At 37.7% G+C, this 19,545-nt stretch overlaps 1 protein-coding gene across 1 annotated transcript in view; it reads left to right on the forward strand.

Moving 5' to 3' along the window:
• Positions 1-19,545, forward strand: part of CPNE8 (copine 8) — a 281,410-nt gene that overhangs the window by 55,622 nt on the left and 206,243 nt on the right. The window contains exon 4 of the mRNA XM_003405719.4: positions 19,270-19,373. Coding sequence (XP_003405767.2) covers positions 19,270-19,373 — 104 coding nt within the window. The remainder of the gene's footprint in view (positions 1-19,269; positions 19,374-19,545) is intronic.

The following is a 19,545-nucleotide window of genomic DNA, read 5'->3' on the forward strand; positions in this document are numbered from 1 at the left end:
TTTGTATTTTTATCTTCCTTTTCTAGTTTTCTCAATGGGAGCATTGGTCTGTCTGCTACAAGCTGTTCCATCAGAGCTGAGAGCTGAAGTTCTTGTACCTATTAATAACGCTGGGTATTGCTAGGAGAAATGAGAGATAATTTGAGACTTTGGATTATTTTACCTTTCTCTAGAGTGAATTTACTTTTGTTTCTGGAGAGAGGGCTATGCTAGGACAAAATCTCCTTAATCCAGATCTGAGTGACTAGAAGTTGATCCTCATTACTTCTGAGGACTGGTCTTTTTTCTGATTCTTCCTTAGTCCTCCAGTGTAGCCTTTTGTGGTCCCAATCAAAATCCTTTCGTGGTTTATTTTTTCAATGTCTTTTTTTTTTTATATAGGTTTTAAACATATTGAAAGATGAAAAGAAATGTAGACTAAACATGTATACATCCCCTTTGTGGGGTTTCTAACTCATGTTTTGCCCTACCTTGATAAGACTGCTGAATCTCTGTCGAGCTTGGTCTCTCTTTATCAAACACAAGTCCCTATTGGGTTTCTTGCTTCACATTTCTTTTCTGCAGGTTTTTGATTCTACAAATTATAACTTTATTGGTAGCTCTCTGGTGCCTCCAAAAGAGACTTAATATTTTGTCCAGCTTTCCTAGTGTTAGGGGAAGACTTACTCTGAAACAGCCTAATTTGTCACAGGAAGAAGTACAAGTTCATTCTGATCACTTGTGAGTAAAGGTGATTCTCAGATTTAGCTTACAGTATTTCCATTTACCTGCAAAAGCCTTAACACAAAGTCAATTTAAATGAGTAAAACTCACGGAAATAAACATGTAGAATTATAAAAGCTAGCGCTGAAACTATGCCTAACATTCAGGAAGAGGAGAAAGTGTGTTACAAAAAAAAAAAAAAAAGGTAATAGAATTTAATACTTTGAAAAACATTTAGGAATTTCTGCTATTCAGGATTAAAAAAAAATTGATCAAAGGTTAGTTTTGAGAGTGAGAAATTCATTATAACCTACTTTTTAATGAATGTCAGCAGCACTTATTGAACATTTGTATACAGAACTGTTGATAAATATTCAGAGACTTTAGAGGTGGTGAGAATATATTAAACTTTTCAAGTTTATTTTTAATTGAATTTAGATAGTAATCTAAATGAAAATAAACTAAATTAAAATAATCTTCCCAATTCATTTTTAAAAAGTATGTTGTCCTACATAAAGGAAGATGATAGCTAACTGCCATGTGATAAAATTAACCTACATTTCCCAAAAAAGAATTCAAGCATTAATAGCAAGGACTGACCTCTTAAAAGCAATCCCTTAAAATATTTTTAAGACTATGATTTAATTGTAAGAAAATGTATCATTTAAGGTTTCAAATGGCACACTGGATGGCACGAACAGTTAAGTGCTTGATTACTAGCTGAAAGTGACAAAAGGTTGTCAGTTCGAACCCACCCAGAGGAGCCTCGGAAGATCAAACCAAACGAAAACCAAGCCTGTTGCCCTCAAGTTGATTCTGACTCATAGCGACCCTAATAGTGAGAGTAGAACTGCCCCCTATGTTTACAGGAAGCAGCTGGTGGATTCAAACTGCCGACATTTTGATTCCAGCCGTAGCTCTTAACCACTGTGGCACGAGGGCTCCCTCAGGAAACAGGCCTGGCAATATGCTTCCAAAAGGTCATGGCATTGAAAACGCTATTGAGCAGTTCTATTTTGCACACTGGGGTTCACCATGAATTGGAATTAACTCTATGGCAACTAACAACAAGGTTTTAAATTACTGTAATTTATTAAAATTATTGATGGAGTTTAGTGTGAAAATTATAGCAATGTGATCAAAGTATTCTTTTTTGGTGGTTAATGATTTAGGTTAGTTCTTGAGAACCAGACCAAAGCAAAACCCATTGTTGAATTTATTCTGGGTCATAGTGACCTTATAGGACAGAGTAGAACTGCCCCATAGCGTTTCCAAGGCTGTAAACCATTACAGAAGCAGACTGCTGCATCTTTCTCCCCTCAAACAGCTGGTAGGTTCAAAGCACCTACTTTTCAGTTAGCAATCGAGTGCTTTAACTACTGTGCAACCAGGACTCCTATTCTTGAAAACAGGAGGGTTCTGAAAAAGTGAATGAAATGAAAGTCCCTTATGTGAAATATTCTGTCTTAACCGAGAATATTCCAGTACTCTATCAGTTTGTTGTCCGATGGTGGTTCTCATATTCCTGTGATGCTGGAAGTTCTGCCACCAATATATCAAATACTAGCAGGGTCACACACGGTGGACAGGTTTCAGTGGAGTTCACAGACTAAGACAGACTAGGAAGAAGGATCTGGCAGTGCACTTCTGAAAATATTGGCCAGAGAAAACCTTATGAATAGCAGTGGAACGTTGCTATAGCATGGGAAAATGAGCTCCTCAGGTTGGAAGGCACTCAAAAGATGACGGGGGAAGAGCTGCCTCCTCAAAGGAGAGTTAGGCTTAATGACATGGATGAAATAAAGCTTCAGGACCTTCATCTGCTGATGTGGCATGACTCAAAATGAAAAGAAACAGCTGCAAACATTCATTAATGATTGGAATGTGCAATGCATAAAGTATGAATCTAGGATAATTGGAAATCGTCAAAAATGAAATGGAACACATAAAGATCAATATCCTAAGCATTAGTGAGCTGAAATGGACTGGTGTTGGCCATTTTAAATTGGACAATCATATGGTCTACTTTGCCAGGAATGACAAATTGAAGACTGGTGTCGCATTAATTGCTGAAAAGAACATTTGACATTTATCCTGAAGTGCAACGCGGTCAGTAATGGGATAATATTCATATGCCTATAAAGAAGACCAATTAGTATGAATGTTATTCAGATTTATGCACCAACCACTAAGGCCAAGATGAGGAAATTGAAGATTTTTACCAAATTCTACAGTCTGAAATTGATCAAACACGCAATCAAGGTGCATTGGAATGTGAAAGTTGGAAACAAAGAAAAAGGATCAGTCACTGGAAATCACATGATAGAATTTTGCAAGACCAACAATTTCTTCATTGCAAATGCCTTTTTTCAATGGTGACTATACATGTGGACCTTGCCAGATGAAATACACAGGAATCAAATTGACTACATCTGTGGGAAGAGATGATAGAAAAGCTCAATATCATCAGTCAGAACAAGGCCAGGGGCCTACTGCAGAACAGATCATCAATTGCTCATATGCAAGTTCAAGTTGAAACTGAAGAAAATTAGAACAAGTCCATGAGAGCCAAAGTATGACTTTGAGTATATCCCACCTAAATTTAGAGAACATCTCAAGAATTGATTTGACACATTGAACACACATTGATCACTATTTACTGAAGATCAGACAAATTGTGGGATGACATCGAGGACATCGTACATGAAGAAAGTTAAAGGTCATTAAAAAGACAGGAAAGAAAGAAAAGAACAAAACGGATGTCAGAGGAGACTCTGAAACTTGCCCTTGCAAGTCTAGTAGCTATAGTGCAAGGAAGAAACAATAAAGTCAAAGAGCTAAACACGATTTTGAAGGGTAGCATGAAAAGACAAAGTAAAGTATTATAATGAAATGTGCAAAGACCTAGAGTAGAAAACCAAAAGGAAAGAACATGCTCAGCATATCTCAGGCTGAAAGACTGAAGAAAAATCCAAGCCTCGACTTGTAATATTGAAGATTCTATGGGCAAAATATTGAAAGACACAGAAAGCATCAAAAGCAGATGGAATGAATATACAGAGTCACTGTAACAGAAAGAATTGGTTGATGTTCCGCCATTTCAGAAGGTAGGATATAATCAAGAACTGATGGTACTGAAGGAAGAAGTCCAAGTTGCACTGAAGGCATTGGTGAAAAACAAGACTCCAGGAATTGACAGTATACCAATGGAGATGTTTCAACAGATGGATGCAGCGCCGGAGGTTTATGCCAAAAAATTTGAAAGACAGCTACCTGGCCAGTTGACTAGAACAGATCCATATTTGTGCCCATTCCAAAGAAAAGTGATCCAACAGAACGTGGAAATTATCCAACAGTATCATGAATATCACATGCAAGTAAAATTTTGCTGAAGATCATTCAGAAGTGGTTGCAGGAGTACATTGACAGGGAACTGCCAGAAATTCAAGCAGTATTCAGAAGAGTACATGGAACAAGGCATATCATTCCTGACATCAGACACATTTTGGCTGAAAGCAGAGAATGACAGAAAGATGTTTACCTGTGTTTTATGGACTGTGCAAAGGCCTTCAGCTGTGTGGATCTTAACAAATTACGGATAATATTTTGAAGAATGAGAATTCCAGAATATTTCATTGTACTCATGTGGAACCTGTACATAGACCAAAAGGCAGCTGTTTGAATGGAACAAGGGGATACTGTGTGGTTTAAAATCAGGGAGGGTGTCTACCAGGGTTGCATTTTTTTGTTTGTTTGTTTTACCATACTTACTCAATCTGTATGCTGAGCAAATAATCCGAGAAGCTGAACTCTATGAAGAAGAACGGGGCATCAGGATTGGAGGAAGACTCATTAACAACCTGCAGTATGCAGGTGACACGATCTTTTCGCTGAAAGCAAAGAAGACTTGAAGCACTTACTGATGAAACCTTCAGTATGGATTATATCTCCACATAAAGGAAGGAAACAGAAATCTTCAAAACTAGACCAATAATCAGCATCATGATAAATGGAGGAACGATAGAAGCTGTCAAGATTTCATTTTACTTGGATCCACAATCAATACCCAAGGAAGGAGCAGTCAGGAAAGCAAATGACGTATTTCATTGGGCAAATCTACTGCAAAAAAGGCCTATTAAAAAGGAAAGATGTCACTTTGAGGAGTAAGGTGTGCCTGACCTGAGCCATGCTATTTTCAATCACCTCCTATGCATGACAAAGCTCAACAATGAATAAGGAAAACCAAATACTTGATGCTTTTGAATTATGGTGTTAGCGAAGAATATTGAATATACCATGGACTTCCAGCAGAACAAACAAATCTGTCTTGGAAGAAAAACAGCCAGAGTGCTCTTTAGAAGCTAGGATGGTGAGACTTCATCTCAAGTATTTTGGACATCTTATCAAGATGGACCAGTCCCTAAAGAAGGACATCATGTTTGGTAAAGTAGAGAGTCAGCAAAAGAGAGGAAGACCCTCAATGAGATGGATTGACACAGTGAGTGCAAGGATGGCCTCAAGCATAGCAAAGAAGGTGACGATGGTGCAGAACTGGGCAGTGTTTCATCCTCTTGTACATAGGGTCACTATGAGTTGGAACAAACTCAACACACCTAAGAACAACTACAAGAATATTGAAAGAAAGTCAATTTACTTCTATATGTTTGTATGTATCTGTGTACATGTATAAGTCCATCTTTAGCTACATCTGCATCAATCTATAAAAATATATAATCTAGATAAAACCTTTATATTTTCTCCTTGCTTATAATTCAAGGAATTTCAGGTAATTGACTTGTGGGCAAACGTCTTGGAAAATGTCACATTGCAAAGCAATAACTCTTTCCCTCTGAAGAGGAAGGCCACGGATGCTCTGGTGAGCTCAGTGTTTACTCCCAAGAGTAAGTGTACGAGAGTATAAGTCTTCATTTTTGGTACTGTTTTCCTTGTGCTTGGTATCCTTTATGCAGGCTGGACATTTCTAGTCCCAAATTGAGTTTTTATGATTGAATATGTGTTAATATTCTGTCTTAATAACTTAGTTTGCACTATCTACCCTGCTTGACTAATCTTTGAGATTTTCATCTGCAGTGTATCACAGTTTCTAAAATGTAATTCTAATAGTATAATTGATTTATAGCTATGCACTAATTCAGAAGACCTTTTACCTTCATCGCTTTCACTGCAGTTGAGTGAGTGCAGTTGTGAGACCAGGCAGTTGTGCTGGGCCTTCACAATGTGCTAAGCCTTTCTGAACATTTTTCTCAAAGCAGAGTTCATCTGCTCGGTGCCATAAATAGATGTAGATACATGAAGTTACTGCATGTTCTTTCCAGTGCTGCTTTTCTGAAGCAGTTTAACAATTAGTTGATTTAGATGTCAGGAGTATTTCCAGTCTATCATTTTCTGCAAGATTTGTTTCTAAATTGGAAAGGTAGGAACACATCTGATTAGCTCATGTGTAAAACAAAGAAAAACTTTCAAAGACTCGATTGTGAATTGTTAATTTTTTTTTTGCTTAAAGTTTTAAAAGCGTTGTTTTGTTTTCCAGAAAAATTAACGTTCAACATTTTTTTTCAAATAAAGCTTCACAGTTGGTAAGTGAAAGAACATGAAATAATGAAAATTTAATACTCTATATTTCTATAAATGGTTGTATCCTTTCACCATACTTATTTAATCTGTATGCTGAAAAAATGATCTGAGAAGCGGATTATATGCAGAGTAATGTGGCATCAAGATTGGAGGAAAACTCCTTAACAACCTGCAGTATGCAGATAACACAACCTTGCAAAGACCACAGCCTTTGGTATGAATTACACCTCAACATAAAACAAAAATTTTCACAGTTGGACCAATAAGCAATATCATGATAAACGGAGAAAAGATTGAAGTTGTCAAGGATTTCATTTTACTTGGATCTACAGTCAACACTTATGGAAGCAGCAGTCAGGAAATTGAAAGACAGATTGCATTGGGCAAATCTGCTGCAAAGAACCTCTTTAACGTATTGAAAAACAAAGATGTTACTTTGAGGACTAAGGTGCTCCTGACCCAAGCTGTGGTATTTTCAGTCACTTCACATGCATGGAAAGCTGGACAATGAATAAGGAAGACTGAAGAAGAACTGATGCATTTGAATTGTGGTATTGAAGAAGAATATTGAATATACCAAGGACTGCCAACAGAACCAACAAATCTGCCTTGGAAAAAGTAAAACCAAAATGCACCTTAGAAGCAAGGATGGTGAGACTGCGTCTCACATACTTTGGACATGTTGTCAGGAGGGATCAGTCTTTGGAGAAGGACATCATGCTTGGTAAAGTAGAGGGTCAGCTAAAAAGAGGAAGACCCTCAACAAGATGGACTGACACTTTGGCTGCAACAATGGGCTTAAGCGTAACAACTATTGTGAGGATGACGCAGGACTGGGCCGTATTTCTTTCTGTTGTACATAGGGTCACTAAGAGCCGGAACTGACTCAATGATGCCTAACAACAGCAGCAACAACCTGATGTACTGGATAAAATTTGAGATTATGCAGACACCCTCTGAAACACACACACATTTTCAAACATGAAAATTAGTCTCGACTCTCCTGTTCAGCTGTTTTTTCAGTTCAGGCAAAAATGCTTCTTTTCCCTGCTTATTGTCCTTTTTTTTTTTAATTCCTGATTTCTTCCTTTTAAGATGGTCTGCTTTCCCTTTAAAATTATAATATTCTAGTACATTCAATTTGAGTGAGGATGGTGCAGGACAGAGCAGTGTTTTTTTCTGTTATACATGGGGTCGCTATGAGTTGGAACCGACTAGACAACACCTAACAACAACAACATTTCTGTAAATGTGCTTAATGTCCACATATTTAGATACCTTCATTGTGCCAGAGAGGCCCTTTGTAGGTCCTTCTGACAGTCTAGTATTGTTAATATTCAGAGTAGGAATTTTTAGGCTGCAAGATAATTTTTTTTTTAAATGTAGCTGTTTCTCTGCATATACCATTAACATATATTCTGAATAATTGTCTTCCCTGAAACTTTTAAGCACATCTGATCTGACTAGAATTGTATCCAACTGCACATTTGCCAAATAATTAGAAATTTTTTATTTAATAGTATAAGGCATTAACTGAAACTTAAATTTTATTTTAAGTCAAGACGATTAATCATTGGTTGATAGCTAATATATTCTAAAAAAAAAAAAAAAATATATATTCTAGCCTCTGGGAAAGAGCCAACATATTTCCCATGAGATGAAGTAGTCATAATGTATCTGTGGATTTCTTATTATTGTCACTTTTCACTTTTCATAATAAAATGAATTGAAAAAATGTGAATACTGCTTAAATTTTTTTTTGTTTCTGATTTTCAAAAACATACTTGTTGCAGGAAATTTAGGAAAACCCAGAAATACACAATTAAAAAAAATTAGAAAACAATTTCTGCATTCTGGAACACATTCATCTATTTTTATCTATGTGTATATATCTATATCTATGTCGGTATATTGATTTTGTATATATGTATATATCTTCATGAATAAAAATAGAAGAATGCATGTATGTATACGTATGTATGTGTGTGTATATATATATATAAAGTAAAATTGGCATTATAGTATACATTACCCCATTACCCTTGATGTTTTTTCTTTGATCAATGTCTTGTGCGATTTCCCTTACTTAATCATTTCTTCAGTTTTATACAAGTTTAAATCAAACATATATATATATATACATATATATATATGTATATATATATGTCCTATGCCTTTATGAAGGCTTACTGTCTGCAAATAAATGTAAAGTTCCAAAGTAATAAGTTTTATGAAGGAAAAACCAAACAAAACAAAAAAAGTGTCAGGAGAGAGAATGTTTGTGGTGATGGGGACCAACTTCAGATTGGGTGTCGGAGCAGGAAGGTTGGCATTTAAGAATAGGTTTCAAAGGTAAAAGTCAGCCATGCAAGAGTGGGCTAAGAGCATTCCAGGAAAAGGAAACAGTAGGTACAAAGGCCATAATGTGTGAAATGGATTGGTATATAATTGAATCTAAAGAAACCAGGTGGTTGTGTCAAAGAGACAGGGAATACTGGCTCATGATGAGGTTAGAGATGTGGACAGGTGCCAGGACCTACAGAACAAAGAGAAGATTTTATTGTCAGTGCTATGGAAATCCATTAAAGAGTTTTAGTCTAGAGAAATGGCATGATCATGTTTATATTACCAGAATTGAGGTGGTATTTGTGGTGTAGAATGAATAAAGTTTGGTTGGTAATTTTGAGGGGTTTGTAAGACAACCGAGTATATAAGTCAAGAAGGCAATTGTATGGATGAGTCTGAACTCAGGGGCAGGTTTGACCTGGTGTTATATGTTTGGTAGTTAGCATCACATAGATGAGATTTAAAACCAAAGGGATGGATGCAACAAATTAGCTATTAGAAAAATGAAGATAAAAGAGATGAAGAAGGCCTAGAACTGTGCTCTGAAATTGAGAGTTAGAATGCATGAAAATCTGAGAACAGTAGTAAAAAACGGGAGTGTGGCTTCAAAAAAGTCAGAAGACAGTGATTCCCCCACTGTTTTCAAGGTTCATCTATGTGGTGACATGTATCAGGACTTCGTTTCTCTTTATGGCAAAGTAATAGTTCATTGTGTTTATATACCACATTTTGTTTATCCTTTCACCTGTTGATGAACGTTTGGGCTGTTTTCCACTTTTTGGCTATTGTGAATAGTGCTGCAGTGAAAATTGGTATACGTGTGTCTGCTTGTATTGCTGCTTTCAAGTCTCTTGTATATATACCTAAGACTGGAATTGCTGGGTCATATGCTACCTGTATATTTAGTTTTTGAGGACCCGCCAAACTGTTTACTACAGCATCTCTACCATTTTGCCACTAGCAATGCTGGATAAGGGTTCCAATTTCTCTAAATCCTCACCAACATTTGTTATTTTCCAGGGTTTTTGTTTTTTTCTCTAATCTTACTCATCCCCGTAGCACTTAACCGCTATACCACCAGGGTTTCCTATATCTATCTCATAGTAGTTTTGATTTGTATCTCCCTAATAGAGCCCTGGTGCTGCAGTGGTTAAGAGCTTGCATGCTAACCGAAAGGTTGGCAATTTAACCAGCAGCTCCATGGGAGAAAGACGTGGCAGTCTGCTATGATAAAGATTACAGCCTTGGAAACCCTGTGGGGCAGTTCTACTCTGTCCTATAGGATTACTATGAGTGAGAATTGAGTTGGCGTTTTTTTTTTTTTAATAGCTAATGACATTGAACATCTTTTCATCTACTTATTGGCTATTTGGCTATTCTCTTTGTTGAAATGTCTATTCAGGTCTTTTGCCCATTTTTTGATTGGGTTGTTTGTCTTTTTCATGTTAAGTTGTAGGAGCTTTTTATATATTCTGGATGTTAAACCCTTGTCTGATATATGGTTCCCACTTCAGTTTCGGTTTATGGTAATGGAAAATAAGGCAGCGGATAGTGGTGATGGTTACACAACATGATTGATGTACAGGTATCACTGAAATGTACATGTGAAAAATGTTGACTAGGTAAATGTTGTGTTATCTATATTTTTTACAACAATTAAAAAAAAAAAAAAGCCAGAAAAAAGTGGTTCAGAAAGGAAGGAGTGGGTAGCTATGTCAAATGCTGCTGATAGGTCTAGTGAGATGAGGGCCAAAAAATGACCACTGGGTTTAGCAATATGAAGGTCATTGGTGATATCATCAAAAGCAATTTCAAGTTCATGTGCCAGAAGACATTATAATGGATGTAGTCATAATTTATAGATGGTTAGCTAAAACAAGAATTTTAATGGCTATGTATTAATCTTCATTAATAAGAGAGCAGAGTATGCTCAGCCACCTATGTTGCTGACAAGCCAGGCTTCCATAAGAAACAAGCTTGTGTTTTAATGGCTCATGGGCTCTTGGGACTTGATGGCTTACAACTCACTGGGCTTATCCTGGGGAATTTCACTCTATAAATTTCTCTCTGATTTGAATTAAAATTTATAGAAGGAATTTAGGGGCTGGGGAATGTGGGTAGGGCTGAGTTTCTATTTGAAAGTGTTGTATATCTGCCCGTTTGGTGCTCTGTGCTCTGCTTTGGAAACCATTCTGGCTTCCTGCGGTGAAAAGGCTGGAAAAGCCCAGGCTCTATCTGGCTCAGAATTGTATTCCTTGTACTGCACTTTTGGGGTGCATGGGCACGGCCAGTCCATGGTTATTTGCCTACTTGCTGTTATTCCCATTTCCTTAAAATTAGAAAGCATGGATAGTCTCATTGTTGGATCTTCCCAGGATCTAACATGTTCTATGCAGAAATAGAGGAGAGTCCTTGGAAGAACACAGATCTTATAGACAATGTACTCTGCTTCAATTTTCTTATCTATGAAGTAGGACTAATAATACCTATTTTGCAGGATTTTGGTAAGCATTTAAAGTAATATATGATAAGTACTTGAAACAAAATAAGCAGTCAATAAAGGGTAGGTGTAACTAATATTATCGTTTTAAATAAATACTCAGTATTTTTGAAATATTGATTTAATTACCTTGGGTTATGGTTTGTATGCACACTATTAGCCCATGATATAAAACATTGTCCAGTGGCATATGCGTGTGTCAGTTTGTTGTTCTTTGGGGGCTTGTTGTTGTTGCTGTGATGCTGGAAGCAATGCCACCAGTATTCAAATACCAGCACGTTCATTCATGGCTGACAGGTTTCAGCTGAGCTTCCAGATTAAGACAGACTAGGAAGAAGGACCCGGCATTCTACTTTTGAAAGAATTAATCAGTGAAAACCGTATGAATAACAGCAAGACATTGTCTGATATAGTGCTGGAAGATAAGTCCTTCAGGTTGGGGCCGGGGAAGAGCTGCCTCCTCATAGAGTTGACTTAATGACATGGTTGGAGTCAGGGTTTCAGGACCTTCATTTAATGATGTGCATGACTCAAAATGAGAAGAAACAGTTGCAAACATCTATTAATAATTGGAATGTGGAATGTAGGAAGTATGAATCTAGGACAATGGGAAGTCATCAAAAATGAAATGGAACGCATAAACATCGAGATATCCTGCGTATTAGTGAGCTGAAATAGACTGTTACTGGCCATTTTGAATTGGACAATCACGTGATCTACGATGCTGGGAATGACAGCTTGAAAAAGAATGGTGTTGTATTCATCCTTAAAAAGAACATTTCAAGATCTGTCCTGAAGTACAGCGCTGCCAGTGATAGGATAATATTCATACATCTGCAAGGAAGATCAGTTAATATGACTATTATTCAAATTTGCACACCAACCACTAAGGCCAAAGAGGAAGAAACTGAAGATCTTTACCAACTTCTGGAGTCTGAAATTGAACGAACATGCAATCCGGTTGCAGTGATAATTACAGTTGATTGAAATGTGAAAGTTGGAAAGGAAGAAGAAGGATTAGCAGTTGGAAAATATGGCCTTGGTGATAGAAACGTTGCCGGAGCTCGCATGATAGAATTCTGCAAGACCAATGACTTGTTCATTGTAAATACCTTTTTTCACCAACATAAGTGGTGACTATATATGTGGACCTTGCCAGATGGAATGCACAGGAATCAAATTGACTACATCTGTGGAAGGAGACAGTGGACAAGCTCAATATCATCAGTCAGAACAAAGCCAGGGGCTGACTGTAGAACAGACCATCAATTGCTCACATGGAAGTTCAAGTTGAAATTGAAGAAAATTAGAACAAGTCCACAAGAATCAAAGTACGACCTTGAGTATGTCTCACCTGAATTTAGAGACCATCTCAAGAATAGATTTGATACGTAGGACACTAATGACGAAAGACCGGATGAGTTGTGGAATGACATCATGGACATCATACATAAAGAAAGCAAGAGGTCATTACAAAGAGAGAGGAAAGAAAGAAAAGACCAAAGTGGATGTCAGAATGACATCAAGAACATCACACATAAAGAAAGCAAGAGGTCATTACAAAGAGAGAGGAAAGAAAGAAAAGACCAAAGTGGATGTCAGAAGAGGCTCTGAAACTTGCTTTTGAACGTCGAGTAGCTAAACTGAAAGGAAGAAACCATGAAGTCAAAGAGCTGAACAGAAGATTTCAAAGGGTGGCTCAAGAAGACAAAGTAAAGTATTATAATGAAATGTACAAATAGCTGGAGATAGAAAACGAAAAGGGAAGAACATGCTTGGAATTTCTCAAGCTGAAAGAACTGAAGGGAAAATTCAAGCCTTGAATTGCAATACTTAAGGATTCTACGGGGAAAAATGCTAAACGACGCAGGAAGCATCAACAGAAGATAGAAGGAATACAGACTCACTGAACCAAGAAGAATTGGCCGACATTCAACCATTTCAGGAGGTAGCATATAATGAGGAACTGTTGGTAGTGAAGGAAGAAGTCCAAGCTGCATTGAAGGCATTGGTGAAAAACAAGGCTCCAGGAATTGATGGAATACCAATTGAGGTGATTCAGCAAACAGATGCAGCGCTGGAAGCGCTCACTCGTCTATGCCAAGAAATTTGGAATATAGCTACCTGGTCAACCAACTATAAGATATCCATATTTATGCCTATTCCCAAGAAAGGTGATCCAACTGATTATGGAAATTATCAAACAATATCATTAATATCATAGGCAGGTAAAATTTTGCTGAAGGTTATTCAAAAGTGGCTGTAGCAGTAATCGACAGGGAACTGCCGGAAATTGAGGCCAGTTTCAGAAGAGGACATGGAACCAGGAATATCATTGCTGATGTCAGATGGATCCTGGCTGAAAGCAGAGAATACCAGAAAGATGTTTTCCTGTGTTTTATGGACTATGCAAAGGCCTTTGACTGTGAGGATCATAACAAATTATGGCTAACATTGCGAAGAATGGGAATTCCAGAATACTTCATTGTGCTTATGAGGACCCTGTGTGTAGATCATGAGGCAGTCATTCTAACAGAACAAGAAGATACTACATGATTTAAAGTCAGGAAGGGTGTTCATCGGGGTTGAATCCTTTCATCATACCTATTCAACTTGTTTGCTGAGCAAATAATCCGAGAAGCTGGACTATATGAAGAAAATGAAGCATCAGGATTGGAGGAAGATTCACTAACAACCTGCGTTATGCAGATGACACAACCTTGCTTGCTGAAAGTGAAGAGGACTTGAAGCACTTAGTGATGAAGATCAAAGACCACAGCCTTCGGCATGGATTACACCTCAACATAAAGAAAACAAATATCTTTACAACTGGACCAATAATCAGCATCATGATAAATGGAGGAAAGGTTGAAATTGTCAAGGATTTCATTTTACTTGGATCCACAGTCAACACGTGTGGAAGCAGCAGTCAGCAAATCAGAAGGCACATTGCGTTGGGCAAATCTGCTGCAAGAAACCTCTTTAAAGTGTTCAGAATCAAAGATGTCACCTTGAAGACTAAGGTGCGCCTGACCCAAGCCATGGTGTTTTCAGTTGTTCCATATGCATGTGAAAGCTGGATGATGAGTAAGAAAGACCGAAGAAGGAACTGATGCCTTTGAATTGTGGTGTGGAGAAGAATATTGAATATACCATGGACTGCCAAAAGAACAAACAAATCTGTTTTGGAAGAAGTGTGACCGGAATTTTCCTTGTAAGCAAGAATGGCAAGAGTACATCTCACATACTTTGGGCATATTGTTAGGAGGGATAAATCCCTGGAGAAGGACATCATCCTTGGTAAAGTAGAAGGCCAGTGAAAAAGAGGAAGACCCTCAACGAAGTGGATTGACACCGTGGCTGCAACAGTGGGATTAAGCATAACAGTGATTGCGAGGAAGGCGCAGAACTGGACAGTGCTTCGTCCTGTTATACATGGGGTCGCTATAAGTTGGAATCGACTTGAGGGCACCTAACAACAACAATGACCTAAGCCTCTTGCAAACTGATTCTTTTTTTTTTTTGAAGATTAGTTGGCAGAAGCCATAGTAAATCTTTGGCATCAATATTTTAAGAAAGCCCAGGACCTTCGCTTTATAATAGATAAGCATTTTTTTTCTCTTATTCCTATTAAAACAGCAATATTTCCTTGAACTTTAATAAAAGTTAGTTCTTTGATAGGACAGCATATTTGATTGTATAATGCTATTCAGAACCAAAGGTTAATGTTTCCTCATTAGAATTCCAGCGCAGTTGGAGTATAGGCCAAGGACAAAAAGAAAGATGTAAAGTTTATATTTGTGCGCTATCTTTGAAAGAAGGAATTTCATTTCCCGGTTTCCACCTGCCATAAGATGGAAAAACTTACATTTTTCTAAGACAGAGTGTGAAATAAAAAAAAGAAAAAAAATTTCTGTGGAGTTGATTCTGACTCATAGTGACCCTATGGGACAGAGTGGAGCTGTCACATAGGGTTTCCAAGACTGTAACTTTTACTGAAGCAGACTGCCACGTCTTTCTCCTATGGAGGCAGTTGTGGGTTTGAACCATGACCTTTTGGTTAGCAGCTGAGCACCTAAACGCTGCAACACCAGGGCTCCTCAAAAAGTGTGACATACTGGCTTAAAAGCAGGCAAGAATCGTAGGTCCCGTTTTGGCTGTCTGGACAACTACTATAAAAAAAAACAAAAACAAAAAAAAACAAAACTGACTTAGAGTTTAATAGATTTTGAGAAACCTCTCCCAGACAACATGATATCTAAACTCTTTTGTGTGGAGGGCTGTATGAGGTTTTATCGAGGGAGAGGGTTATGAATACTTTGACTTATCGTATTGCAAGAATGTATATCATCTGATGTAACTATATACTAGGATGTTGTTGTTGTTAGGTTCTGGCGGTTCCCTTGTAGTGATGCTGTGTACAGCAGAAAGAAACACTGTCAGTCCTGTGCCATCCTCACAATCCTTCCTATATTTGAGCCCGTTGTTGCAGCCACTGCATCAGTACATCTTGTTCAAGGTCTTCCTCTTTTTCGCTGACCCTCACTAAGCATGATATCCTTCTCCAGGGACTGAATCCCTCCTGATAGCATGTCCAAAGTACGTGAGATGAAATCTCACCATCCTAGTTTGTAAAGAGCATTCTGGCTGTACTTCTTCCAAAACAGATTTGTTCATTCTACTGGTAGTCATGGTATATTCAATATTCTTTGTGAACACTGTAATTCAAAGGCATCAGTTCTTCCTTGATCTTTCTTATTCATTGTCTAGCTTTCAAATGCATGTGAAAAGATAAAAAATAACATGGCTTGGGTGAGGCATACCTTAGTCCTCAAAGTTACATCTTTGCTTTTTGTGTGTGTGTGTTTGTCATGGATTGAATTCTGACCCCCCCAAAATGTATGTATCAACTTGGTTAGGCCGTAATTCCCGGTATTCTGTGGTTGTCCTCCATTTTGTGATTGTAATTTATGTTAAAGAGGATTAGGGTGGTATTATAACACCCTTATCAGGTCACATCCCTGATCTAATGTACAGGGAGTTTCCCTGGGGTGTGACCTGCACCACCTTTTCTCTCTCAAGAGATAAAAGGAAAGGGAAACAGGCAGAGCTGGGAACCTCATACCACCAAGAAAGCAGCGCAGGGAGCAGAGCATGTCCTTTGGACCTGAGGTTCCTGCGCTGAGATGCTCCCAGACCAAGGGAAGACTAACAACAAGGACCTCCCTCCAGAACCTACAGAAAGAAAGCTTTCCCCTGGTGCTGGTGCCCTGAATTTGGACTTCCAGTCCACTGGACTGTGAGAGAATAAAGTTCTTTTTGTAAAAGCCGCCCACTTGTGGTATTTCTGTTATAGCAGCCCTAGATGACCAAGACGCTGTTTAAACCTTTTATTGAGTTCTCATAATAGTGGTCCCATACAATATTTGTCCTTTCGCGACTGACTGATTTAACTCAGCATAATGCCTTCCAGATTCATCCGTGTTTATGAGGTGTTTCGCAGATAAACAAGTTATGATATATTCACACACTGGAATACTACGCAACGATAAAGAACAATGATGAGTTCACGAGACAACATTGCTTTTTAACACTTCGAAGAGGTCTTTTGCAACAGATTTGCCCAATGCAGTATGTTATTGATTTCTTGACTGCTGCTTCCGTGGGTGTTGATTATGGATGCAAGTAAAATGAAATCCTTGACAGCTTCAGTCTTTTCTCCATTTATCATGATGTTGCTTATTGGTACTGTTGGGAGAATTTTTGTTTTATGTTGAGGCGTAATACATATTGAAGGCTGTAGTCTTTGATCTTCTTTGGTAAGTTCTTCAAGTCCTCTTCAGTTTCAGCAAGCAAGGTTCTGTCATCTGCATATCACTTCAGGTTGTTAATGAGTCTTCCTCCAATCCTGATGCCATGTTCTTTTTCGTATAGTCCAACTTCTGAGATTATTTGCTCAGAATAGAGATTGAATAAGCATGGTGAAGGGATACAACCCTTGATGCACACCTTTCCTGACTTAAAACCATGCAGTATCCTCTTGTTCTGTTTAAACAACTGCCTCTTGGTATATGTACAGGTTCCTCTGGAATTCTCATTTTTCGCAATGTTATCCATAAATTTTTATGATTCACACAGTTGAATGCTTTTGCATAGTCAATAAAATACAGGTAACACATCTTTCTGGTATTCTCTGCTTTCCACCAAAATCCATCTGACATCAGGAACGAAATCCCTTGCTCCAAATCCTCTTCTGAAACTGGCTTGAATTTCTGACAGTTCGCTGTCCATATACTGCTGCAACCCTTTGTGAATTATCTTCAGCAACACTTCACTTGCGTATGATATTAATGGTATAATTTAATAATGTGATATTTCTATATTCTGTTGGATCATCTTTCTTTGGAGTAGACACAAATATAGATCCCTTCTAGTTAGTTGGCTAGGTAGTTGTCCTTCAGATTTCTTGGCACAGATGAGTGAGTGCCTCCAGCATTGCATCTGTTTGTTGAAACATCTCAAGTGGTATTCTGTCAATTTCTGGAGCCTTGGTTTCTCCAGTACCTTCAATGCAGCTTGGACTTCGTCCTTCTGTACCATTGGTTCTTGATCATATGCTGTCTTCTGAAGTCGTTGAATGTCGACCAGTTCTTTTTGGTATAGTGACTCCTTCCACCTTCCCTTTGTGCTTCTTGGGTTGTCCAATATCTTGCCCATATAACCCTTCAATATTATAACTCTAGGCTTGGATTTTTTCTTCAGTTCTTTCAGCTTGAGAGATACCAAGTGCATTCTTTTGTGTTGGTTTTCTAACTCCTGGTCTTTGCACATTTCATTATAATATTTTACTCTGTCTTCTTGAGCTGCCCTTTGAAATCTATTCAGCTCTTTTACGTTGTCATTTCTTTTGTTCACTTTAGCTACCCTATGTTGAAGAACAAGTTTCGGGGTCTCTTCTGACATCCATTTTTGTCTTCTTTCTTTTCTGTCTTTTTAATGACCTTTTGCTTTCTTCATGTATGATTTTCTTTATATCATCCCACAACTCATCTTGTCTTTGGTCATTAGTGTTCAGTATGCCAAATCTATTTTTGAGATGGTCTCTAAATTCAGGTGGGATATACTCAAGGTCATACTTTGGCCCTTGTGGACTCGTTTTAATTTTCTTCAGCTTCAGCTTGATCTTGCGTATGAGCAACTGATGGTCTGCTCCACAGTGGGCCCCTGGTCTTGTTATGACTGATGATATTGAGCTTCTCCATTGTCTCTTTTTGCGGATGTAGTCGATTTGATTCCTGTGTATTTCATCTGGTGATGCCTACGTGTATAGTCACCATTTCTGTTGCTGAAAAAAAAGCATTTCCAATAAATAAGACATTGGTCTTGCAAAACTCTATTATGTGATCTCAGGCCTCATTTCTATCCCCAAGGCCATATTTTCCAACTATTGATCGTTCTTTTTTTTTTTCAACTTTTGTGTTATAAACTAGGTTAGGAGAAATAATTTATGATTAATTCAAAATGAAGGTGGAAATAACTTCTTTTGATTAGTAGGGAATTTGACTTTCAAGTTATTTGAACAAGTTTACAAAACCCAGTGCCCTCGAGTCGATTCTGACTCATAGTGACCCTATAGGACAGAGTAGAACTGCCCCATAGAGTTTCCAAGGAGCGCCTCAAGTTTAGCTTGTTATTTATATTATTTGGATTTTGAGGAGAAGCAGATTATCTAGTAAAAGTTGAGTGAACTCAAGTCTTATTTCCTTACTTGCCTGAGTGAATTAGATGGATGATTGATCTCTAAAAACTTTTTTTAAGAGCTTTATTTATGAAACCATTTAAATGTTTACTGTTTATGTTTTAAAGGAATTATATTGGAAACCCTGGTGGCATAATGTTTAAGTGCTATGGCTGCTAACCAAAAAGTTAGCAGTTTGAATCCACCAGGGGCTCCTTGGAAACTCTATGGGGTAGTTCTACTCTGTCCTATAGGGTTGCTATAAGTCGGAATCGACTCGACGGCAGTGAGTTTGAGTGATACTTATACTAAGTATTATTCTTGTAATAAATAACTATGCAAGGCTTGATTTTAATCTTTCTCTCTCTCTTTCTTGTTCTCTCAACAGTTTGGAAGAACTGAAGTAATTGATAATACTTTAAATCCTGATTTTGTGAGAAAATTTATTCTGGACTACTTTTTTGAAGAAAGAGAGAATCTTCGTTTTGACTTGTAAGTTCTAGTAAAGCTTGCATTTTATAAAATTGAATTTTATAGGTAATTTTAGAAATATCAGGATGGGTCCTATGGTTGCACTGAATCCTAGATTATATTGGCAGGAAACTGAATTAGTTCTATTCCAAGTGTTGCTTGAGTACTCATCTGCATTCCATTGCATTTTTAG

The sequence above is a fragment of the Loxodonta africana genome, chromosome 4 (genome assembly GCF_030014295.1).
Source record: "Loxodonta africana isolate mLoxAfr1 chromosome 4, mLoxAfr1.hap2, whole genome shotgun sequence".
Taxonomy (NCBI): Eukaryota; Metazoa; Chordata; class Mammalia; order Proboscidea; family Elephantidae; genus Loxodonta; species Loxodonta africana.